This window comes from Crotalus tigris, unplaced genomic scaffold (assembly GCF_016545835.1).
Source record: "Crotalus tigris isolate CLP2741 ecotype Arizona unplaced genomic scaffold, ASM1654583v1 scf7180000018202.2534663867:1097284, whole genome shotgun sequence".
In the NCBI taxonomy this organism is placed as follows: Eukaryota; Metazoa; Chordata; class Lepidosauria; order Squamata; family Viperidae; genus Crotalus; species Crotalus tigris.
The window spans coordinates 260,001-286,189 of record NW_024096880.1 but is presented as its reverse complement, the minus strand read 5'-3'; the positions used below and the strand labels follow the sequence as shown (position 1 = coordinate 286,189).

Below are 26,189 nucleotides of genomic sequence, written 5' to 3'. Positions count from 1 at the left end.
AGCCACCCAGAGTTTGATATAAGATGGGCAGTTATATAAATGTTTTAAATAAATAATGCAGGCTGAATGAAAAACTGCTGGTGACCTTCTACCATTGCTCCATAGAGAACATTCTAATCCAGTGGTTCTCAACCTTTTTAATGCCGTGACCCCCAACCGGTTGTAAGTCGAGGACTACTCAACCGGTCGTAAGTCGAGGACTACTCAACTGGTGCAGCACCGTTTGCAGAATGGGACTTTTGGCGGGCTCAGCAGGGCAGAGACAGCCTGGACAATTCCTATTGGCTTTTGAAAGCCAATAGAATTAGACTCTATTCAAGAGAAAAAATGGCGGACTGCGTTGTTTGGCGACCCCAGTGAAATGGTCGTTCGACCCCAAATGGGGTCCCGACCCACAGGTTGAGAACCACTGTTCTAATCTATTGCATTTGTGTGTTATTTGCCAATTGCACAGTCGCAGATAGGAAATCGCTCCAGAGGGTCATTACCATCACCCAGAGGATTATTGGCTGCTCTCTCCTTCCTCCCTTCCCCCAGATGAACTGTACAGTTCCCACTGTCTTAGGAAAGCTCAAAACATTCTTAAAGACTCATCTCATCCCTGACATTCTTTTTTTGAACTATTACCATCTGGATAATAAAAACAAAGACAAATAGGTGAAAAATAGTTTTTATTCCAGAGCTGTAACCATATTAAATACTATTGTATAGTGCAACATTGAAGTGCAATATTAGGGGCAGCGTAATAGTGAATAGAATGTGAAGGAAATGTGTATATATATATATATATAATGTATGTTCTTATTTGTGGTTTTTACTTGTGTGTAGTGTGCACTGAGGACAGCATGTAATTTTGTTGTGAGTTACACAATGACAATAAAGATATTCTATTCTATTCTATTCTATTCTATTCTATTCTATTCTATTCTATTCTATTCCCATATTACAAGGCGGCCTTTTATAGAGCAGTGGAAAGAAGGGAGGTAGAAGTACAAACCCTAATTCCCAAATAGAGAAACCTGAGGAATATTTCTACAACCTCAATTTTACTTCTATGTTATGGAAATCAGTTGCATCAGTTCCCTGACCAGGCAGCTCTTTCACTATTCATGGATGCAAGTATTATAAATTTAGAAGCATTGTAAGTTTGTAATCTTTGCAACATACATCACTTGAAGTATATCTCAGAAAAACAGGCTGATGGAAAACTCTAGTTTCTTTTGTCTTTTTAATTCTCATTGGTCCCCTCCTTTCCTTTCTGCTCATTGTTTAATAAAGGCAAAAATAAAAAAGAATAACAGATTTCTGTTCCATACATGATTCACCAGCATGTAACTTCACCCCCCCAAAAAATTGGAACAAGTGTGTCTATTTTTTATTTATTTATTTATTTATTGGAAATGTGTTTACATCAAATGTCTCTACAATATAAAAACAATTGAGAAATTAATGTGATATTATTTATAAAAAAAGAACAGCATACCTTATTTTAGTTCTTTAACAATCTTTAGATCAAAGCCACTAGAATTTGTGAACTCAAAATTCAAAGAACATTTGAAAATTTACATTTTGGGATATTTTCAGGAGAACAACTTTCACAACAATGCAGGCTAACTTATGGGTTGTGACTTTTAGGTGTATTTTAAAATAAAAATCAATGGTGCACTGATGATGTTACCTAGTTTGTGTAATCAAGCATCTGCTAGAAAACAACCAAGCTCAGAGAGCACCAAGGACCCCTCATATCAATTCTGAGCTACAAATATTCTCTTTTATTGAAGAAATAATTAGCACTATTAAAACTGTGTTCTACACACTTCAGGGAAAAGAGCTAAACATTATTTCTGTGTTACAATATCTAAGACTGTGCTATGAGGAAAAGCTGGAGTCTCCCAATTCCCCAATTCAAAGTCTTATGGAAATAAATTTTCATTTTAGTTTTTTTAAGAGGAAGCCTTTTGTCTCAAAAGTGAGTTTAATTCTTAAGCATCATGCTGTCATAGAATAAAAGACTGGTGGTGATGTGTTATTGATTTTTATTTGTATTGATTTATTTATTGGTGCACAATAAAACCTTTTTTGTAAAGGGTTAAGGTTAGAGTTACCAGAATTTAGATGCAATGGACAAAATTTGCATCCAGACATCCCTGAAATAAAGACTAAATTAATTGTATATGAAGTAATCTGAATAGTTAACTTACCTTGCATTATTCCCATCATTTTCCATTACATGTGTCTTATATTAAGTAAATAAATGTTGTTATTTATGTAACTTATGTTATTGCATAAGTACAGTTCATAATTATGCAAGTGATCTAAACTGACATAAATTGATGCAGATAATATAAAGTTATATGGATATTTGGGAGTTAAAAACACTTTATTTCTTAATGCAATGAAGTACAGTTCATAATTATGCAAGTGATCTAAACTGACATAAATTGATGCAGATAATATAAAGTTATATGGATATTTGGGAGTTAAAAACACTTTATTTCTTAATGGTGCATTAAAGTGAGGTTTTACTTTATTATTACTTTGCAACAGTTAAAAACCAAAAGGGATGAGAAAATTGCATTTTGGTGAATGCAAAAATAATAATTTGATTGCAAAATATCCTGCAAAAGGAAGAATAATCAAACTGAGAATAATCTAAGATACATTCTTATATAAATCTAAGTTAAATTCTTCATCAACTTGAAATATCCTCACATAAACATTTTCAAAACTTTTTGGTGGGAAAAAGAGCTGTTTAGTAAGTCAAGAAGTTTTTTAAATAAAATGAACATGAAAATAATAAATGAAAGTGAAAATAATTTCATTTTTAAAATGCAGTTGTTCTCTTTGGCACTCACTTGTTTCAAGATCCGGTGCTCATCTGAAGCAAACATCATTTTGTGTTGAACAATGCTTGTCCTTGAATAGTCTTTAATGGATGATTCTGGGAAATCAATCATGGGACGTACCTGGTATGCAGATAAAGGCCACAAAATACTCTTTTGCATTAGATTATTTAGCACTTTGGACTGAACTACTGTACAGCATGACTGCATAGAACTGTCAACTTTCTCCCAGTAAATGCTTGGAATTGTATACCAAAAAGCATACACTCATCATTAAAAGTTTAAGAAAATGTAGCTGTGGTTATCTTATCTTTTTGCACAGAGGACATGAGTAGTCTAAATCAGTGTTTGTTAATCTTGGCAACTTTAGGTATGCTGGCTGGGGAATTCTGGCAGTTGAAATCCACACATCTTAAATCTGTCATGATTGAAAAAGACTGGTCTAAATTATTGCATGCAAAATTAAACTGTGCTTTTGGCCAGAAGCATGCCAAAGTTTCCAGATTTAATCTCTAACATCTTTCAATTGGACTAGAAAAAAATCCTGTCTGTAACACTGGAGTCTACTTCAGACAGAGTTGTGTCTGGAAAAACCCTATAATGGACTAGAGAGATCTCTTTTGGGGTACTTTAACTGAACAAAGGATTGAACTGAACTGAACAAAGGATTGAATGACCAATAAGAGCACTCTAGCACTCTGTTCTAGCATTCTAAAACAGTCTACATTCTATTTATCAGGTCCACTATCACAGGCCTGGTGCCTTGCTGGTGCCCTGCCATTAGGGCGGGAAGGGAGAAGGAGGACGGGGGTTTATTGGGCACTATTGTTATAACATGAGAAATAGGGAGGGGGGAGTGACAGCGGAAGAAGACCAGATCACCAAACCAGCTTGTACTACAGTCTTCAAGGCCGTTTCCCTGAGAATGGAATGTTAACAGTTAACACCTCAGAGTTTCTGAAAACATCTTACTGGTATTATATTGGCTGGCCAGGGGATTGGTCATGGGGGGGGGAGGGAGGGAAAAGTGAAAAGAATAGGGTTTTTTGCACAGGAATATCAGATTCTGCCTGACTTTAGTGCAACCAGTTTCTTTCAGTAAAAGTTCCTTTGCTTCAATTAAATGGAGTCACAAGTCTTACTTTCCTGAGAGAATAGACTGGGGCAGGTCTGACACTATCTTCCAGTATTCTTTTATAAATACAGCTAATCCTCATTTAGCAACTGCCCTATTTAATGAGCACCTGGAGAGACTCTTTGCAGTTATGACAGTAATGAAAAAAAAATCACTTTACAACCACTTTCTTCACATTATAGTGATGAAAAAATTATTTTGTAACCAATTCTTACATTTATGATTTTTGCAGATCTGTTTTTTCATAACAATCACTTTGTTATGCCTGTCTCAACTGTGGTTGCTAAATAAGGACTACCTCTATATTCTTCCAGTAATCATTGCATACATATTTGTGGCAGTATATATCTTACCAAGTTATGCTCATCACTGAGTATTTTTCTTCCAGTTACTTCCTGCAGATGGTAAACTGGAAGTTCAGATTTTTCATCTGCTATGTGTTCTAAAATATTGTTCTTCCTATGAGGGGTAAAAAGTTATATTTACTTATAAAGATGTCAGTTTAAAGGTGAAACTGACTGAATACACGTTAATAAGCTCTAGAAGATAAGATACAACTTTAATCTCATTTATATTTTCCAAAAATATCTCTAGATTTTACAGAGACATGTTGCAGATAAGTGTTTAACAGAAGTACAGTCTTGGGCTGTAATCCCCTAATTCAATTACTAGCAGTAAACCTCAATTAATTTAAAATTAGGGTAAGGGGATTATTTCTGCGTAAATAATGTTTAGTAAACAAACATTCAGCTTGCATTTTGAATCCATTTCACAACGCATTTGTTTAACTGCCTGAATATATTTTGTTCTGGAAGGAATTTTTCTTCCAATGATTTAAAGTCAGATAAATAAAGAAAAGATGGTATTCCAAATTCAACTGAGGCTTATTTAAGGAAGGATGCTAAAATATCAGAGCATATCAAATTAAGCTACAAAGTCTAACTTAGTACTGGACAGGTTCCCCATTCTTACAAAAGGAACACTAAACAGAAATTTAATCTGATTTAAAGTGGCCTTACTCGAAGTCATAAATAAATGAATGCTATAAATTGGGGTCTTTCCTAATAGCAAATTACATGTGCAAAGTACTCTGTAGTAAATAAACAAAATGGTTTATTAGAACATAGAATCATAGGGCTAGAAGGGACCTCAAAGGTCCAATCTCTGCTCAAGGCAGGAAACCTTATATCATCCCTGTCACATGGCTGTCCAGTCTGCTTTTGAAAACCTCCAGTGATGGAGCACTTACAATTTCTGCAGACAAACTATTCCTCTGATTAATTGTTCAGAAAATGGCTTCTTATTTCTAGGTTGGATCTCTCAATAACAAACTTCCTTATTACTTCTTGTCTGCCCTCAGTTGCTTTAGAAAATAAGTAAGTCCCCTCTTCTCTGTAACAGCCCCTTAGTTATTGGAAGACATTTATCATGTCTTCCATTTAGCCCAGAGATCAGAAGCCTGTTATTGTTATCCTTAACTATTTAAAAAGAAATATAACTTAGATTAAAGGAGAAAGTATATATGTATGAGTTTGTGAGATAGTTTTGCTTTTCCACTCTGGCAAAATATGTGTAATTCAAAATCTTATGCACCCCAGTATCTATGATGGTGGTGGTCATATTGGGGAATATATTACTGGGACAAAAAAGAGACCTATAGCCCTTACAGGTCTTCTTACACATACAGATGAACAAAGAGACTTACAACATTCATTTCTTTGCTTTATATCTTACCATGTGATTGAAAGTTCAGTATGATATAGCAATATTCCTTTGCAATCGCAACGGTAACACATATGCCGCCCATTGCCATGGCAACTGGAGCAACTGTGAAAGAGAGATCAATGTTCAAATTAGATTCTATGATATTGTAAGTTTTCCTCTTAAATTAAATTAAATATCATCATCATCAACATCATCACCATAATTTTATTTCACTCATATAGTAGTCTAGAATATATGCAATATACATGCAATATATGCAATATAAAATATAAAGTGTGGTAAATACTGATAGATATAGAAGATAACTTTAAAGTACTGCAAAACATAAGAAATAACTAAAGATTAGCATTAATAACAAAACTATGAACATTATACCTTTTTGTTGTCAATATAAAGACTCACCTTATTTTCTATTAGAGAGAAAATCAAAATCTTTAATCAGCACTTATGGGTTGTAAATGACATTTAATTCAGTTATTTAAATTCTTGTAACCCTATCACTTTCTTTTCAATCATCTTATAAAAAATAATTATTTAATAATTATGCTAAGAAAGATTCACTTTCTATTTTAGATAGCTACCAAAGAGCCTAATAAATAGGGCACACATACTGGGTTCATACAATGGCCAATCCTGTTTGTAAAATTCTGTATTATCTATACTTCTGGATCAGAAACAAATATTTCCTGCTAAATTTAAGACTTTTTCCATCTGTGGCATTTAAATCAGCCTTTTTAAAAAAAGTGGCCTACAGATGGATTGATTTCAACTGCTGCTGTCTACTTTCTCATGCAGCTGCCATATTGGTTCAGCAAATTCCCTGGATCAAAGTTAGCTGTCCTAGGAATCATTTTCACTAGGATACGATACAATCATTCCATTTTCCCAGACCAAAGTGATAGTCTTCCTTATTTGTAACAACAGCAAAGGTACAAAGGCTGTATGATCTGCTTGTGACAGATGAGGACCTATCCTAGGAAAGAAGCAATGGCAAGCCACTTCTCAAAAACCATGCCGAAAGCCATGAAGGGATTTGCCCAGGCAGTCTCTGCAAATTAGACATGATTGAACATGAAATCAGTCCACTGATTTCGCTGTAGGGATATTACTGCAAGTGATCTATTTTCATGGGAAAAAATGAATGAGGAAAAATCCTGAATGTTAAATAATGTAGATCATATATATCTATGTTTCATCATCATCATTTTAGCCATTGTCTATTCACTGCAGGATGAAGGCCTCTTCCGCATGTTTCCAACCAATAATGGTCCTGAGCTTTCTTTTGCCAATTGAATCCGCAATACTTGCTGACATCATCAATCCCTCTTGTTTAGGTCTCTTTCGTGGATGTTTTTTATCAAATGGGATCCATTCTATGACTGCCTTGGTCCACCTACCATCAGTTCTTCTTGCTAGGTGACCAGCCCATTTCCATTTACTCTCTTGATGATATTGTATACTTTTGTTTCTTCTCTATATATCTATATATCTCTATCTCTTTATCTTTATACCTCTACCTCTACCTCTATCTAGATCTATCATCTAGATCTAGATCTACACACACACACACAAATTTAACTTTTCTGAAAGACTTAGATGAGGTATAACAACCCAATAAAAGGTTATAGTAAAAACTATTATAAGAATAAAAATGAAGTTTGGATTGAAGCAACACTTACCGCTTGTTTCCTGAACCTGAACACCATGAGCAGGAAATGAATTCATCTGAATTGAACCCACTCCCATTACAAGCTGAACACTTTTTCTATATTTGAAAAAATGTAGAACAATTTAAATGTATTTTTTTAAGAACAATAACAACAACAACAAGCAGCTAAATCCCATGTTATTTTGGTGGTTTACAATAAAAGCCATCAAACCTGAGTTAAGACGAGTGACATTCAAACCAGCATCAAAAATATCCCAAAGAAAACATGTTTTGAAATGAGTATGTTGGGAGGGCCTCTCAGAAAGGTAGCCAAGAAGCCAACTCCTCAGTTCAACAGGGAGCAATGCTCTGCTTTGAGAAATAAGCTGGTTTTCAAATGGCTTATGATACATCCTTTATTATAAAGGACAGTCCCTTATTTCAGGAAGCTGTCCTTTAGATTTATTTTTCACAAAGTCTCTTTTTTCTTTATTTTGGGTTATTTAACACAGGGGTCCCCAACACCCGGTCTTTGGACCAGTACCGGGCCGCAGCATGCCAGCAACCAGTCTGCACAAACACGCAAAACCCCATCCGCAGGATGCTGGCAGAACACAAAACCATGCACCCTCCAGCCCACAGGAAAACTTCTATCCACGGAACTGGTCCCTTATACCCAAAAGGTTGGGGACCTCTGATTTAACATTCACCATACAAAGAGTGCCATTAGGACAGTCTTTCAAATTTATATGAAAAATATGAAAGTTGTATTGTCTTTTTACAATAAATTTACACATTCTGTTTGATCGTAGACATTTTTATTAGAATATATGTTTCCCTAAAGTTTTTCTTGATTTTGCTCTTGAATTGTCCATTGTAAACCAAAAATAGCCACAAACAATTAAGTGTTGTTGTTTTTTTATCCTTAGCACTTCTTTCAGATTTGCCCATATTTCAGATTAGTCCTTTATTTTTTTCCCAAGAAAATGCTGTAAGGTTACTGTCGGTCTGGTTTCGTTACACAGTCACCTTTAAAATCCTTCATGATTTGCATTTGATCTGAAGCTAATAGCCAAATTTGCAAATTAACTAAAAGTTTTTATTTCTTATGAGTCCAAAACACATACTACAGTTTTCTCCTCCCTTTCGTGAATGAAAGACCAGGTCTCTTATAGCTGCATTTTGAAGCTGAAACACAGCCATCCAAACTGGGTCAAATTGCCTAGTTTACAGGTAGTCTTTGACTTACAATCATGTGTTTAGTGACCATTCAAAGTTACAACAGAACTGAAAAATGTAACATGACTATTTTTCACACATACGACCACTGCACATCCCCATGAACAAAATTTGGATGCTTGGCAACTGGCATGTGTTTTTGACATTTGCAGAGTCCCGGGGTCATCGTGATCCCCTTTTGTGACCTTCTGACAAGCAAAGTCAATGGGGAAGCCAGATTCACTTAATAGCTGTGTTACTAGCTTAACAACTGCAGTGATTCACTCAGGTCTTTTTTTGTCATAGAACGCCCAGAACGGAGTTCCGGCACCTTTTTGGGATGGAACTTTGTAGGGTAGGCAAGGCGGGTTGTATGATGTGTGTGAGTTCCGGCACCTTTTTTTTTTTTTTTTACAAAAAAAAAGCACTGGATTCACTCAACAACTGTGGCAAAGAACATCATAAAATGCGGCAAAACTCACTTAACAAATGTCTTGCTTAGCAGTGGAAATATTGAGCACAATTATGAGTGTATTCAGATGAATTGAACCCACTCCCATTACAAGATGGACACTTTTTCTATATTTGAAAAGTGCAGGACAATTTAAATGTATGGCTAAGTTCCATGTTATTTTGGGTGGTTTACAATAAAAGCCATCAAACTTTTATTTGTATCATCTATTTTCCCAGATTTGGGGTGGTCTTTCTCATTCAGTTCTTCTTCTCCTAATTTCTGCCCAGAAGGAAGCACTGACATCTGTTAGGAATATTGTAATGTTTCTTGTACTGACTTACCGTGCCCTTCCCTTGACATGATTGGCATGTAATTGCACCACGGCCATTGCAGTTTCGACAATTCTGAAAATAAAGCAAAGGACGCATAAGCAAACCATTAGAAAGGATAGCCCTACTTCACTGGAGAATTGCTGTGCCCAAGCCTTAATTTTATTATTTTTTTCTTAAAATAACAATAGTCCTCAGAAAAAGGATAATAGATTCCTGCCCATAATTATTTTTCTTTGACGTCCATATGGTTAATCCATTTTATCATGCCTTACGCTTCCTTCAACTATATATTTCCAACTATGAATACACAAATATCAAATGTTCTATGGGCGTCTTGTGGATATCTATACCAAAGAAGATAAAAAAATCTCCCAAAGTGGTTTCAGAAAGCAATTGCCCCTTGAACTGAGTATGAATTTTCCTATTGAAAAATCATAATTTCTACTTAAAATCCCAGACTACATACTAATTGAATTCCCTCAAGGCTATTAAAAGCAATGAAATGTTATATGGTTCATATGGAAACATGTTTAATTTTTTTTTTCTAATTTCACAGTTTGTACAAGAGTTCAAAATACAGCATTTAGAACCCTGTAGTCACTTATTGTACTTTAGTTGGAATTTACTTGGATTTACTTTTAATTGGATTTAAGTAGCTATAACAACTTATCTTTAAAAGGTTTAACTTATCTTTAAAATTAGTATCTTATATAAGTCCTATTTTTGCTTCAAGCTCACATAGAAACAAATTATCCATGTATATTGCTGTCAAACCTTCAAATGCTCTGAATTCAGCCATGTTTCTTTTCCGTTGCCACAGCAATGGGAGGAGGGAGATGCATTCTTATAGTTTAGTCAAAACAATAACTTTCTTGTGGGAACCAAGGTCAAGCAGCTTTAATGTTTGGTGGGCGGGAGCTATCATTAGGAAGCCCACCAAAGGTGTTAATTGTGGATTGTGATTTATGACACACCAAGGGGTGAGGAGTTCAACTTTTACTTTGTAACCTTTTGGGGGGGTAACTTTCAGTCTTTGTTTCACCTATGTGTAGGGTTTCCTGCCTGAGCAGGGGTTTGGACTAGATGACCTCCAAGGTCCCTTCCAACTTTACTACTACTACTACTACTACTACTACTATTATTATTATGTTCATGCTGATATTATGTAGCCATTAAAAGTGTTCTTTGAGGAAAGCAATTGCTTCAGGGTTCTTATTTCTACTGGTCTCATTTATCAGAACTATGACATTAAACCAAGTCTGAACGTTACCTCCCCCCAAAAGGTTACAAAGTAAAAGCTGAACTTAACATATTGCATTGCATTAATGTCGGAAGCACTGAGGTGTTTCCAGGTTGACAAGATTAGCTGGTGACATCACCATTGCCCAGGTGTATGCCCAGGCAGGGGCTCCTTTCATGTCCCCGGCAGGAGCTGGAATGAAGGATGAGAGCTCACCCCATCCCATAGCAGCATTCAGGTCTCGAATACAGGCTTGCTACTTGTCAACCCAGCATTTTACTGAGCCACCATGCTCCCCATACATGTATAAACAGAATTTTTTATATATGTGTAGTGGTATGTGGGAGGCCTTTGAACTATGGTGCTGGAGAAGACTCCCGCAAGTCCCCTGGACTGCAAGGTGATCAAACCAGTCAGTCCTAGAGGAGATCAACCCTGACTGCTCTTTAGAAGGCCAGATCCTGAAGTTGAAACTCAAGTTCTTTGGCCACCTAATGAGAAGAAAGGAAGGAAGGACTCACTGGAGAAGAGCCTAATGCTGGGAAAGATTGAGGCCAATAGAAGAAAGGGATGACAGAGAATGAGGTGGCTGGATGGAGTCACTGAAGCAGTAGGCATGAGCTTAAATGGACTCCAGAAGATGGTAGAGGACAGGAAGGCCTGGAGGAACATTGTCCATGGGGTCGTAATAGGTCGGACACAACTTCGTAACTAACAACAACAATGTGGGAATGACCTTGAGAGAGAGGAGGAGGGTGTCAGACTCATGAGATAGTCAGACAAAAAGTACAGCAAGGAATATCATCTCTGTCTTTATTGTAAGGTTACATTAACAGAATCTTGCAAGTCTGAAAGTACTTTTTTTTCTTTGTCACCGTTACTGTCCAAGAAACTAGGGAGGGTTCCTTCTGAGACATTTGCCACACCCACATTCCTTCTCTGGGCTCAACGGCTTCTTATCTGACTATTGCCTAGCCTGTGTCTCTTCCTCTTCTCTTCTGAGATCATTCCCGCATTTTGTCACAATATGTAATCAAATCCCATTTTTATGACAATTTTCCTGCTTTTAACTAAAATGCATAAGAAAGACTATATAGAATCATAGGGTTGGAAGAACCCTGGAGGTCTTCTAAAAATATAAATAATAAATATATTATAATTATTTAATATATGTAAACCTGAAGTTTCCCTTGCCAAATACAAATACTATTTTTAAAGTTTATATACTAAAATACTATCTTATGGTTTCAAACAGTAAAAATTATTTTTGCTACAATGATCAGAGAGCGGAACATGAAATGCCACATTAGAGATGGTAAGTCATTTCACAGAACTTAAAAGTAACCATGTTTAAAAAAATCAAATAATCAAGTTTATAAGGATGAGTCAGGGAAACATAATTTGATTTCACTTCCTATAACAAGATCCATTAATGGCCTGTAACATATTTTTGTACCTCCATCCACCCACCATGCCTTTCTCAGAGGCTTCTAGACTGACTGGAAAACCAATTCTGTTTACTTTTTACTTTGTAGAATAGTCTGAAATATATGTCCTGAATTCAAATATGTATTTTGGATTCCATTTTCCTCATGTATTGCTTACATAATGAATCAACTTAAGCTCATTGTGACCTGATAATGCACATTTGGGTAGCATTTTATTGTAATCTATTTCTTATTGTATTTCTAATCTACCCAATTATCTGATAAGCTTTAAAATTCTTATTCTTGTCTACTTTCTTTAACACACTGCCAACAAAACCATTTCAATAGTAATTTTATATTCTAGTAGTAATTACTTAGAAGATTGCAACAGTATTCAAAATATTGAACATTTCTAAGACTACTTTAAAAGTGTGAGTAATCAGTTAAACAATAACTTGCCATGAACAAATAGCCCAAGAAATATATTTTCTAGAGCTGTTTGTAGGAGCCCTTTAGAAGTTGTTCACCAAATGCAGTTTTTTTTCAAACTTGGCATGCTGGCTGGAGAATTCTGGGAGTTGAAGTCCACACATCTTTAAGTTGCCATGTTTGGAAAAAAGCACTGTTCTGGTGGACCATGTATTCACAAAGCTGTCTTGGTTGACTTATTGAACACACTTTAGAAAAGCAGCATACAACTGTAATTCTAAGAAGAGGAAGAAATATTTGTTTTACCCCCAGGGAATATGAGTGGGGCACTGGGATATGCATTTCACAGTCTGTAAACAAGGGAGGTGGATCCACCAGGATTTCCCAGGGTGTGGGTGGAGGTGCAACATCAGCTGAGTCCACAAATCCACCTAGAAGACAAACAAACAGACCCTCCTCAGTCAATCATGAAACTAAATGACAAAACAGCATGATTATGAATTGCATTCCTTTATGTATTTTGGCCTCAAAGTAGACAAACACGTAGCTACAACTATACTGCTTTAACGGTGTTCCATTAAGCAGTACAGATTTAAAAAAAAACATTGAATAATATGCCATGTATAAGTACTGTAGTGATTTTTAAAAACACAGTTAAAAAAGACACTGCCCACAGTCATTCTATGAGGGAGATAAGCAATCTCTAAATATGATATATAAAAATAAATAAAATCAATTTTCCCAGGATCCCTTCAACAACCTCAGGATATTTGGGGATATGATGTCTTTCCAATTTTCTCTACCCACCTCATGAAATCAAACAGCAGATCCCGTTAATTAAAAAAAGCTATCTAATAGGACCCAGGAAGCAGAGTTTTTTCTGTCATGGTAGTTGCCCTTTGGAACACCCAACCACCGAAGACCAGATTAACCTTCACCCCAACCCCAGGCTGATGGAAATGAAAGTAAAATCGTATTGCTTCCTCAGTTAGAGAATGCCTAAAATTGTGGCAGCTTTCCTAAATTGCAGTTTTGTTTTTCTATTTTTCATCCTTAAGACCGTCAATTCTTCAATTAAGTTGCATGAGGAAAGAAAATCACCCAGTGATGTTGACAGCTAAAACAGGCTTTTTCTAATCCCAATCCAAGCCTTTAACTCAGCCTGTGTCAACAGATTCTCCTAAAGCCTTGGTTTGATGCCAGAAGCCCTTCCTAAAAATTATTTTTTAGTATGATGAAAGAAAACATTATATTAATTCTTTTTACATGTGTGCGCATGCATATACACACATACACAGAGAGAGAATGTTTTGAGCCCATCTACTACAAGTAGTCCTTGATTTACAACCACAATTGAGTCCAAAATTTCTGTTGCTAAGCGAGACAATTGTTGAGTGAATTTTGCTCCATTTTATGACCTTCCTGGCCAAAGTTGTTAAGCGAATCACTGCTATTGTTAAATTAGTAATACGGTTGTTAAGTGAATCTAGCTTCCCCATTAACCTTTCTTGTCAGAAGGTTGCAAAAAGTTATCACATGACTCCAGGATACCACAACCATCTTAAATATATGCCAGTTGACAAGAATCCGAAATTTGATCATGTGACCACAGAGATGTTGCAACAGCCATGTGAAAAACAATCATAAGTCACTTTTTTCAATTCCATTGTGACTTTGATTGGTCACTAAACAAATGATTGTAAATTGAGGACTACAAGTACTTTGCCATGATTCCATTAAATGTTAATGTTAGAGTGTAACCAATAGTATCACTACTTGGATTAGTAGTCCTTGCAAAGGAATCATTCTGGAAATTTTCCCTCATTCCCCAGAGTTACTCACCATAATAGCATTCACTTGCCAAGTGTGTGTCTCTACTTTCAGTGAAAGTCTCTAACCGATACTGAGAACAGAAAACAGCAAATAATCCATTAACCTGAAACTGAAGTCTTAATTCTTTGAACAGAAGTGGCCATCCTTGGAAAGCAGACTGGCTTCTGATGTGGAAATCTCAGCCAACAATTAGCAGAATCTGGCTCTGTACTTTGTCTTGAGAAATTCTAAAACCCAGACCTAACGCTTTGAAATGAAGCAATTACTACTTTATTTTTAATTATTCCAATGAGTGTAAACTACTTTCATTCATCATGAAATAACTGCCCGCATACAGTTAAGTTGTTAGAAGTTTGAGGTCAAACTTGTTTACAGATATTTATTTTGGATTTTTAAATCGCATTATCTACACATACCAATAGATGCCCTTGGATGAGACTTTCAAGAAATACATAATGTAGAGCAGGGGTGTTCAACCTTGGCAATTTTAAAATTGTGGACTACAACTCCCAGAATTCAATGACTGGCTGGGGAATTCTGGGAGTTGAACTCCACAAGTCTTAAAGTTGCCAAGGTGGGACACCCCTAATCTAGAGGATAGCATGACAAGTTCATTGACTTGATTACAGGAATGTGTACATATTGAATCCAAAGCCCAATGGTACCGCACTTCTTGGAGCCTCCTTAAAGAAACTGCATCTTTCTTTGGCTTTGCACTGTAGCCAAACAATTACATGAAAATATGCATTTGAGTTCAGATGGTCCTTCCAGGATGTGACCAGATATTTTCATGTAGTTTTGAGTAATATTTCATAAATGCTAAATGGCAAAGTTGAAAGTATAACAAGGAGTGAAGTTAGGAAACCTAGATATTTAGCACCTTGAACGGAGACAGTCTAAGAGTCATTTTGCTGAAGCTCAGGCCAGACTTCCTACAGTTCAGTCCTCAAAAAAATGTCATTCCCTAGATACAACTATGGTACATACTCTGTATGTGTTGAGAGGAGTTAGCATCTGGACTTTTAAATGCTTTGCAGGGGCAGTCCTATAGCAAAACTTTGTTGCTGTGTACTGGAGAAATGCATCTTTAATCTCTTGTTCAGAGGTGAGGAGAGTGCTGAGGAAAAAAAATAGACAATATACTACTTCATTTGGGGTTGAAATAATTATTAGAAAACTTTATATCCGGATGTTCTGAGGCCTCAAAATTATTGTATGTAATGAAGCCATAACTACTATTCTTCAAACATTTCTATTTCCACCAATTTATTTCCTTCTCCTAGGGAATCATAGGTCAATCTGTGAACTGGATGGAATTGTTTTGAAAGAACAATTGGGTTTACTCTATCTGCTGGTATGAGTAGTCAGCAGCTGGGATCATAGTATCTGAAAAAGTAATTCCTATAATCCACACTAATCTACTGTTCAGTAAAATAATTTTAGGATGCCTGCTTAGAGTGCTTCCATCTAAACTAAGTAAAATAGATTAGATAGTGAGGGGTCCTTGGTGCTCTCTGAGCTTGGTGGCTTTCTTCCAATTGTTTTCATTACTCAGATTAGGTAATGCTTAGCACTGATGATGTTACCTAGTTTGGGTAATGAAATATCTGAAAGAAAACAATCAAGCTCAGAGAGCACCAAAGATTGTTCATTTCAACCTGAGCTACAAATATTCTTCTTTATTGAGACCAGACTCCTCAACTCTTATGCCTTGGTTTCAGAAACAAGACTTTTGCCCTCTTGTACAGGAAAGGATACCATTGTTTCTTCAGAATAATAAGGGGAATAATATTTGTCTTAACAAATCCTCTTCATTCAGTCTCTTGTATAGGTGCCCCAGTTGTGGAGGCTCTTGAATTCTCCTTACAGTACTTATTTTTCTTTCAAAGCAACAAAATTACAGGTGCTTTAATGAAAACAGAGTTTAAAGGAATGTCCAATAGATTTCATGTATTCTATTACTCAAAAGACAATTCTTTATACATAAGCTTTGCTTAACATGTATAAAAATATCCTCATTTGTAAGGGACTTACAAAAAAGTATTGTAAGGGACAGAACTCCAGCTAGTTAATAATATTAGCTTGAGAATTAAAATTAAGTCCTGAAGTTTTTTTTAAATAAAATTAAAAGGATTAACTATGGGAGTTTAAAATGAATATTCTGTTTGGCTAGGGAAAACCAAATATAAACATTATATCTTGGCCTCTACATGTGAAGATGATTCATGTGTAGGAATAAGTTCAAGATTTTATCCAGAGTTTTTATCATACTACTAAGGTTAGTCATCCTGTCTATTTGAGTAAATCAGTAAAACAGAGTTAGTCAGATAATATCATACTTTGAATCATTTAGATGTTGAGGCTGTTGATCAAGTAAATCACACAAAGATTTGCTTCCTGCAATGCAAGAGGACAAAATAATAAATAACACAGGATTTTTTTTCTTTTACATCCATTCCAAGATAATATAAGTGGTTTAAGCCTCTGCATACTGTTCAGGAATTGAATCTTGCAAATACAGTTCATTGTGTTTAACCAATGGTATGCTGACTGACAATTCTAGAATTGTAGACAGCAGGGAAGCTAACCATGATAGAGATATGCAGGAATAATTATCCATGCAAAATGGTGCTGAAACATATTTTAAGTCCAGAAGATATTGGTTGCACTGGCTGAAGCCTCCTTAATTCACAGATATGACGAGGAAAAGGTAGAGCACAATTGGATTTGCAAGATTCTGTTGTTATAGAGAATTTCAATAAAAGTCATATTAGTCTTCTAGGTTGCTTCTCTCTTTGATTAGTTTCCATCCGTTGCTTCTTGTCCTGCCTTCAGGTGCTTTGGAAAATACCTTGACTCCCTCTTCTTTGTGGCAACCCCTGAGATATTGGAACACTGCTATCATGTCACCCCTAGTCCTTCTCTTCATTAAACTAGACATACCCAAGCAACCATTCTTTATATGTTTTAGCCTCCAGTCCTCTTATCATCTTTGTTGCTCTTCTCTGTACATTTTTGAAAGAAATAGCCTTGACTATGGAAACAGTCAACATCTTTTTTCCATCGTGGTGAGCAAAACTGGATGCAATATTCCAAGTGTGGCCTTACCAAGGTGCTGTAAAGTGGTATTAATACTTCATGCGATCTTGATTCTATCCGTCTGTTAATGCAGCCTAGCACGTATTGGCTTTTTGGGCAGCTGCAGCATACTGCTGGCTCATATTTAAGTGATTGTCCACTAGGACTCCAAGATCCCTCTCACAGTTACTACTATGGAGCAAGGTACCACCTATACTGTACCTGTGCATTTGGTTTTTCTTGCCTAAATGTAGCACCTTATTTTTTTCACCATTGAATTTCATTTTGTTAGATAGTGTCCAATGTTCAATTTGAATCTTAAGCCTATCTTCTGGAGTGTTGACTATTCCTACCAGCTTGGTGTCATCTGCAAATTTGATGGGTTCTTATTGTTATTTAGTAGTAGTAGTAGTAGTAGTAGTAGTAGTAGTAGTAGTAGTAGTAGAAAAAGAAAAAAAAGAAAGGATAGTAGAGTTGATTTAGGGGATGAGTCAAGTGTGTGTCAAAAAATTTACCTACCATTCTTTCCTGAACTTTGTTTTTCATCTGTCGATCCATTTTTTATCAGTTCATAAGGAGGTGCAGAAGCTCCTTCAAAAGGAGATGAATGACTAGATGTCTCTACAACAGAGAAAGGTATTATAGAAAGAAACACAAGTAAAAGCCTTCCCACTTGGTCTTGATGAGCAACCATGGAATGGGGCAACTGATCATATATCCTGAACACAAGCCATTTAGAGCTCTGAAAGTTATCATGAATATATTGAAAGTTCTGGGAAATAAACTGACAATCAGTGAAAGCACTTTAGATAAATGTAGCATCATCCCATAACCAAGCATATACTAAAATTCTGCTACAACATTCTGAACAGATGAAATTTCCAAAAGTACTTTTAAGACAGCCCCAAATGGAGAGCATTATATTCAGCAGGTATATAATAATATGTGTTTCCATAGTCAAGGCTATTTCTTTCAAAAATGGGCATAGCAAATATACCAATTTAATCTGGACTTAGCTACCCCTAGGCAAGCTGTGGCCTGATCCTTACCTAAAATATGTTCAGTCCCAAATTCAGAATTCTTTCTCCTTCCAACAGGAATCTCCTCCATCTTAACTGAATTAAAGCATAACCTAGTATTCCAAGTTTTACCAGCTCCAGCACCAATTCAAGACATCAACAATTTCTGAACAACAGATGAAAAGAACAAGTCGATATAGACTATTTTTGTTTTTTTTTCACAGAAGTCTTTCCAAACTTCCAGAAGTGCAGAAGAAAAATAGCCATGCTATTCTGCAAACTATGATACTCACGTACCTCATCTTCCAATTAGGCTAGGGAAGACAACTCATCTCAATTCATCTCGTTTTAGGCCATCTCGTGAACAAGATATTCCATCACATCAAATATGTGACACCCTGTTTCAGATTTTATGGTGGTCATTGTTACAAGGAGAAAGACGCTGTAAATAATAGCAGTAGTTCTTCTGCTTTCTTTATTTTAATTCCCAGAGAAACTTTCAGTCTTCATCTGCTGTCTGCCTTTTCTTTTTGTATGGCCAACCTAGCAGCACTCTTGACACACTAAACGCCACTCCTGAATTTAGCTCTAAGCAATTCATAAGCAAAAGAAGGTTGAATTTAAGCTCTCTTCTCAGATACCTAGCATGCCTGCTGTATCTTAAGCATTCTAAGTACCCTCTACGGTGTATGGAATATTCCATGTATACTCTTCATGTAAAGGAATCTGAAGCTCAAATAACATCAGTAAATTTGCTGTTGCTAAATCAAAGTGTTTTGAAAGGCCAAGGGAAGAGCAAATATGTAAACCTAATGCCACCACCTTTTTTTGACATTGGAAGTTGCAACATTTGCATAAGAAGACTGCATTAGAGAAACTTTCTGAAGGGCAATCAATTATATGTGTAAAGTTACACTTTGTGGTTATAACAGTGGATAAGTCTGAGCAAGAGGAACAAACCTGCAACTGTTTGTATTGTATTGTGCAACAAAGCGAGAATGCTGTTCTGTGAGACTTGGCATAATACTAAGGCTCTTGTACAGAGATATCTTTAAAAGATTTCATCTCATTGTCAGAAGGATCAAACCCTTATTTTTTCTCTATTCATTTCCAAGATGAAAATGTAATAAAAATCACCACACGATCAGTGGAGAGTCAAAAGAAATATGTTTATTCAATCAAAAGTTGCAATTGCTCTATCATCATAAATTCTTCTTCCTGTGCAATCCTTCCTTCTTTTCATATTCTGCTAAAATAGAAGTTTCCTTATCTTAGAGTTACAGGAAACTTCCTTATTTATCCTGAAACAGATGCCTCTTCATGTAGAGCTAAAACAATGGGCATTTTGTCTTTCCTATTCACATGTTTTTCTATATGTAAGATATAAGTTTTCCTTTATGTGGAAATTAGTGGACCAGAGTCCACTAATTTCTTACTGAAGTCCATATACTTTATTTGGACTTCAGTAAGGCATTTGATAAAGTAGATCACAACCTACTACTTGATAAGATAGAAAAATTTGGGTTAAACAGCATCATCACCAGATGGATTCATAGCTGGCTGACCAGCCGTACTCAACATGAGGTCCTCAATGGAACTGCATCTACATGGAGGGAAGTGTGTAGTGGGGTGCCCCAGGGCTCTGTTCTAGGCCCAGTGCTCTTCAACATCTTCATCAACGATTTGGATGAGGGGATAGATGGGGAACTCAACAAATTTGCAGATGACACCAAGCTGGCAGGAATAGCCAACACTCCAGAAGATAGGCTTAAGATACAGGAGGATCTGGACAGACTTGAACACTGGGCGCTAGCTAACAAAATGAAATTCAATGGTGAAAAAAGTAAGGTTCTACATTTAGGCAAGAAAACCAAATGTACAAGTATAGTATAGGTGGTACCTTGCTCAATAGTAGTAACTGTCAAAGGGATTATCAGAGTCTTAGTGGACAATCACTTAAATATGAGCCAGCAGTGTGCTGTAGCTGCCAAAAAAACCAACACAGTGCTTGGTCACCACAATGTAAAAAAGATGCTGAGACTCTAGAAAGAGTGCAGAGAAGAGCAACAAAGATGATTAGGGGACTGGAGGCAAAAACATTTAAGGAACGGTTGTTGGAATTGGGTATGTCTAGTTTAACAAAGAGAAGGACGAGTGGGGACATGATGGCAGTATTCCAAGATCTCAGGGGCTGCCACAAAAAAAGAGGCAGTCAAGCTATTCTCCAAAGTGCCTGAAGGCAGGACAAGAAGCAACGGATGGAAACTAATCAAGGAGAGAAGCAACCTAAAACTAAGGAGAAACTTCCTGACAGTTAGAACAATTAACCAGTGGAACAACCTGCCTCCAGAAGCATGAATGCTCAACACTGGAAGTTTTTAAGAAGAGACTAGACGCCATTTGTCTGAAATGGTGTAGGTTTTCCTGCCTGAGCAGGGGGTTGTATTCGATGACCTCCAGGGTCCCTTCCAACTTTATTATTATTATTATTATTGATCATCGCACAGTCAGCCAGATGTTCAGACTGGATTTGGCATTTTGTCTACCTATCGAGTCCTTACCCAGGACCTGGGATAGGCAGATGTGGATGTTTGATGGTATTACAGATATCGTCGCAGGATGGAAGCAGTTCCTAGTAAGGCCGCCTTTTGCAATTGACTAATAGCGAATTTGTCAATGCCAATTGTGTTCAAGTGGTGCTCCAGTAGTTTTGGGATTGCACCCAAGGAGCCTATGACTATTGGTACTACCCTTGCTTGCTTTTGCCACAGTCTTTCTATTTCTATTTGTAGGTCTTTGTATTTTGTTATCTTCTCCAGTTCTTTCTCTTCTATTCTGCTATCTCCAGGCACTGCCACGTCCACTATCCAGACTTTTTTGTCTTTCTTATCGACAATTGTTAAGTCTGGGGTGTTATGTTGCAGGTGCTTGTCTGTTTGAATTCTGAAGTCCCAGAGCAGTTTAATTTTATCATTTTCTATGACTTTCTCTATTTTATGATCCCACCAGTTTTTGCTTACAGGCAAATGATATTATTATTATTATTATTATTATTATTATTATTATTATTATTACTACTACTACTACTACTACTACTACTACTATTACTATTATTATTATTACCTCCAAGGTCCCTTCCAACTCTATTATTCTATGTTCTGTATTCTAGTATATGAAACTACTTAGTGTGATCATTGAGATCACGCACCATCTCATCTGCATGCTATGGGGCGCGAGGGCAGAGTCTTGTCCCTGCTGCCCGGCTATGTCCTTGGCTGTGTCGATCCATCCGGGCTGCATCCGGGTGTGACTCTCCTCCAGGGGGGCTGGGGAGGAAGCAGGGCTGGGGCGACAGCACACGTGCCCACAGAAAGGGCTCCGAGTGCCACCTCTGGCACGCGTGCCTTGATTTGAACACAGCTTTAATTTCTTAATCCTAGCTTGAAGCTAGCTGCTCTTGTATTATCATACCTCGTGCAGTCTTTGGGGTGAGGTGATTGTCACTTCCATATCTCACATAGCTTTTGTCTCTGGAAGAAGAAAAAGAAAGAATGCCCTGTAACTTTTTTTTCTCGAAAAACAAGAGGTTAAAAAAATTCATGAACAAAAGTAGCAACTTGATCTTCTCTAAAGCCAAGAGATGGCTAGACTGATTATGCATTGGGGAGGTTCCGTTACTTTGACAATGGATTCCTCTGGTACACAAATAAGGAAACATGGATTTTTCCATTGTAAAAGAACCCAGCAATTGCTTAATGTGCAGTACTGCACAGCATTGCTTGTTCAAATCTCTGGAATTTCTCAAATAGTGTTAATTCAATCTTCATACACTGAAGGCAATTTCTCTATATCAGCCTGTGCATATACACTACAAAACTATGTGGTCCATATCCTGCAAGTTGCTGTACGCTTGTGGAGGAAGACACTCATGGCCTCTAATGCAGAGGTTTCAAAATTAGCAGTTTTTGAGAATGGATTTAGGACAATGATACATTACTCTGATTGTCTGCGATCTGATTATATCTAGATAAGTTCCTGACACACTAGTGGAAGAACAGATTTAAGAAATTACATTTCAGAGATGCACTATGGAATAGTGATTAGTGTGCTAAGATAACTTAGATCTGAAATCTAAATGCCAAGGCATAACAATGGATCAGCTTCTCACTTTCTCAGCCTATCCTGTATCACTGATTTATAGAAACATAAAATGAAGGTATGAGAGAAATTAGATATTTGGTGCTTTGAATTAATAAAAAGCAGAATGATATACTTGTTATCTATTATCTATCTATCTATCTATCTATCATTTATCTACTGTATCTTTCTGTCATCTATCTATCTATCATCTATCATCTATCTATTGCATCTGTCTATTTGTCTATCTTTCTATTATCTGTCTATTTATCTAATTGTTAAGGCTGCCCAACTCTAGAAAAATATGTGGCTTAACCCTCCAGAAGACAGGCTTAAGATACAGAAGGATCTTCACAGACTTGAACATTGGGTACTATCTAACAAAATGAAAAAAAGTAAGGCTCTACATTTAGGCAAGAAAAACCAAATGCACAGGTATAGTATAGGTCAGTGATGGCGAACCTTTTAGAGACTGAGTGCCCAAACTGCAACCCAAAACCCACTTATGCATTGTCAAGTGCCAAGTGGGTGTGGCCCATTGGGTGGGCGTGGCTGCGGTGGTAACAGCATACTGGGTGGGACTAAAAAGTTCAATCAATCAATTCCAACTTTGAAAGATCTTTTTTTTTCCTGTGAGAAGTTAAAATTGACTGATTGAATCTTTTTTTTGCACACTGTGGCAGCCTAAAGCAAAAACGTTTTATAAAACCCAGCTGAAGGCCTAGGACTGGGGCGACAGCGCGCATGCCATAGGTTCGCCACCACTGGTATAGGTGGTATCTTGTTCAATAGTAGTAACTGTGAGAGGGATCTTGGAGTCTTAGTGGACAATTACTTAAATATGAGCCAGCAGTGTGCTGTAGCTGCCAAAAAAGCCAACCCAGTGCTGGGCTGCAATAACAGAGGGATAGAATCAAGATTACTTGAAGTGTTAATAACACTTTACAATGCCTTGGTAAGGTCACACCTGGAATACTGCATCCAGTTTTGGTCAGCACGATGTAAAACAGGTGTTGAGACTCTAGAAAGAGTACAGAGAAGAGCAGCAAAGATGATTAGGAGACTGGAGGCTAAAACATATAAGGAATGGTTGCTAGAATTGGGTATGTCTAGTTTAATGAAGAGAAGGATGAGGGGTGACATGATAGCAGTGTTCCAATATCTCAGGGACTGCCACAGAGAAGAGGGGAGCAAACTATTCTGCAAAGTACCGGAAGGCAAGAGAAGAAGCAACGGATGGAAATTAACCAAAGAGAGAAGCAACCTAGAACTCAGGAGAAATTTCCTGACAGAACAATTAATCAGTGGAACAACCACCTCCAGAAGCTGTGAATGCTCCAACACCGGAAGTCTTTAAGAAGAGACTGGACGGCCATTTGTCTGAAATGATATAGGATTTCCTGCCTGAGTAGGGGGTTGGACTAGAAGACCTCCAACTTTATTATTATTGTTGTTGTTGTTGTTGTTGTTGTTGTTTGACCAGTACATAAATTACTACAGTTTACTAAAACAGTATGACTACCTGAACCAAAACAACATTCATAACATAAAAAAGAAAACTCATCATTTACTTTGGAGTTACCATAACCCCAAGCGTGGGATCATAGCCAGATCTAAAGGATTGTCTCCAGGGACAGAGGCTGTGACAAAGAAGACATGTTGCCAAAACAACAATATTTAATTAAGGAGACATGGGGTGGACCCAGTCTACCTGAATATATCTGATGGGCAGAAACACCTGGGGGCAGGCCTTCTGCACTTAACTTGGGATAATAATAATAAAGTTGGAAGGGACTTGGAGCTCATCTAGTCCAACCCCCTGCTCAGGCAGGAAACCCTATACCATTTCAGACATTCTCTCATCTGCAAGAGCTCTAAACCTGCCAGAGACCGGAGTCTTATGTTCTCATCATGAGAAGCAACTTTCTGGACTACGTTTTTTTCTTTTCTTTTTAAAGTTTGTATTAATTTCTATTGTTGAACCTCAAATTTTTAATAAAATTACTGTTTAAAAAAGGCTCCCTAGTGTATGCCTTGTTAGACAAGAGCTTAAAACTCCATTAATCCATTCTAAGCACGGTCACTGAAAAGGTGACCTTACCCTGAGGCCAAGTTGTTGGTGACCTTACCCTGAGGCCGAGAAAGGTGGATTTACTTAGTACTGCTGACTTGGTGCCTCCTTGGGCACAATAAACAAAATAAAAAGTGCATTACTGTGAACAATCATTTCCTTTGCCAAAAACATCATGTCAGTTTGGACAGTTCAGATAATCAGGCATAAAAAGCAATTACATTGATGAAACTGTGCAGCTATTGCAGAATGGCAGCTACCCATGAAAACAAAAAACTATCTACTCTTTTCTGGGATATGGTCCAGTCTGTAGTAATCAGTGCTCAGTCATTGCAGGGTGCAAATATGGCTGATCGCCTTCGCAGCGTTTATTCTTTTTATACAGTTTTCCAAGCAGCAAAAGTTTAACATGGCAATAGCATAGCAATAGCATTTCATTGGTTAAACTCCTTACCAATCCTTAAGGATAGAAAGCCAGAGGCCCAAAACAGGGTGCAGTTTGTTGCAACATCTGGTGTAAGCTAGCTGATATCAGGCAGGTGAGGTCATTGTACCAGCCTAGGGTAGTTTCCCACATTGCCATGGTGATGTGAATGGATGAGATCATGTAGAGAGAAGAGGCACGCAGGCTTTGGAGGGGCAGTTTGCTGCTCAGGACCTCTACCTGGCCCCTATCTCTACACCAGTCTCCTTTTTAAAGTTTGAATATAATTGGAGACATGAAATTAAAGCTTAAAAATTAGAGTAGCAAAATTATTTACCTTCTGTAGAGATATTTTCTAAAGGAATTATTTTATGAAAATACTTTTGAGGCTCATATGGTGAAAATGACATTGAAACAGTAAACATAGCTGCATTGTTCTACTAAGAATAAAAGCACATCCAGCTGGTGACTGGCATTAATTCCTGACATTGGGGTGGGAAATGTAAAAATTACTATGTAATTCCATTTAAAACTTTCCAAATCTATTATCCCTAATCTACATTATTTCAAGTCTCTGTTTCATCCTATTCTATATCTACTACTTACTGACTGCTACTACTTACTAAGAGACAAAGATGGAGACAGAGGCTGATAGAAATCCCGCTGATATATCTGATTTACTCAATCAAACAAAAGTATTTAAAAAACAACTTACCCAATAAGCAAGTATTTCTCCATTGCTGTTTGCTAGGGATGGGTTAGGTCAAAGGAGAGAAAAAAACATCCTTGCTTTTAAAAAGCCTTTCTCCAAGACTAAGGAAGTAGATTTATCCAAAGGAAACCTGGAAGGACCCAGATTCGTGAGCTTTCTATTTTATTGCTACGTACTGCTTAAAATGGTCTTTCCTCTCATGGTTCTACTTTATTGCTACACACTGATGAAAATGGTCTTCCTTCCTGTAGTTTTTCAACAGGACATTGATTGTGTAACAGTAATTCTGTATTACACAAGGTTTTTCTTAACTGACAGCAACTCTATACATTCTGGAGCAAAGTTCAGCCATCCTCCATTTAATAATATGTTTTCTATTTGGAATTGGGTGTGTTTTCTGGGTTTTTTTTTCTCATAAAGAACAGGGGCAGTTTGCATCACAAAAGACAGGAAGTAAAAAAGAT

General features: G+C 36.9%; 1 protein-coding gene across 2 annotated transcripts in view; it reads right to left on the bottom strand.

The window, feature by feature from the left end:
- The window catches only part of LOC120310477 (protein SSUH2 homolog), a 28,673-nt gene extending 2,759 nt beyond the window's left edge, over positions 1 to 25,914 (bottom strand). The window contains exons 1-12 of one of the 2 annotated variants that reach the window (XM_039348912.1): positions 25,729 to 25,914; positions 21,853 to 21,911; positions 17,882 to 17,983; positions 16,624 to 16,681; positions 15,272 to 15,401; positions 14,294 to 14,354; positions 12,758 to 12,882; positions 9,365 to 9,427; positions 7,383 to 7,468; positions 5,713 to 5,805; positions 4,332 to 4,437; positions 2,856 to 2,966 (exon numbers count right to left, since the gene is read on the bottom strand). In XM_039348912.1, the coding sequence (XP_039204846.1) occupies positions 2,856 to 2,966; positions 4,332 to 4,437; positions 5,713 to 5,805; positions 7,383 to 7,468; positions 9,365 to 9,427; positions 12,758 to 12,882; positions 14,294 to 14,354; positions 15,272 to 15,401; positions 16,624 to 16,681; positions 17,882 to 17,983; positions 21,853 to 21,911; positions 25,729 to 25,751 (1,017 nt within the window). In that variant the 5' untranslated portion in view covers positions 25,752 to 25,914. Of the gene's footprint in view, positions 1 to 2,855; positions 2,967 to 4,331; positions 4,438 to 5,712; positions 5,806 to 7,382; positions 7,469 to 9,364; positions 9,428 to 12,757; positions 12,883 to 14,293; positions 14,355 to 15,271; positions 15,402 to 16,623; positions 16,682 to 17,881; positions 17,984 to 18,411; positions 18,548 to 18,678; positions 19,116 to 21,852; positions 21,912 to 25,728 lie in introns of those variants that run through there. The other variant, XM_039348913.1, reaches the window with a different exon arrangement.
- Between the last annotated feature and the right edge of the window lie 275 nt (positions 25,915 to 26,189).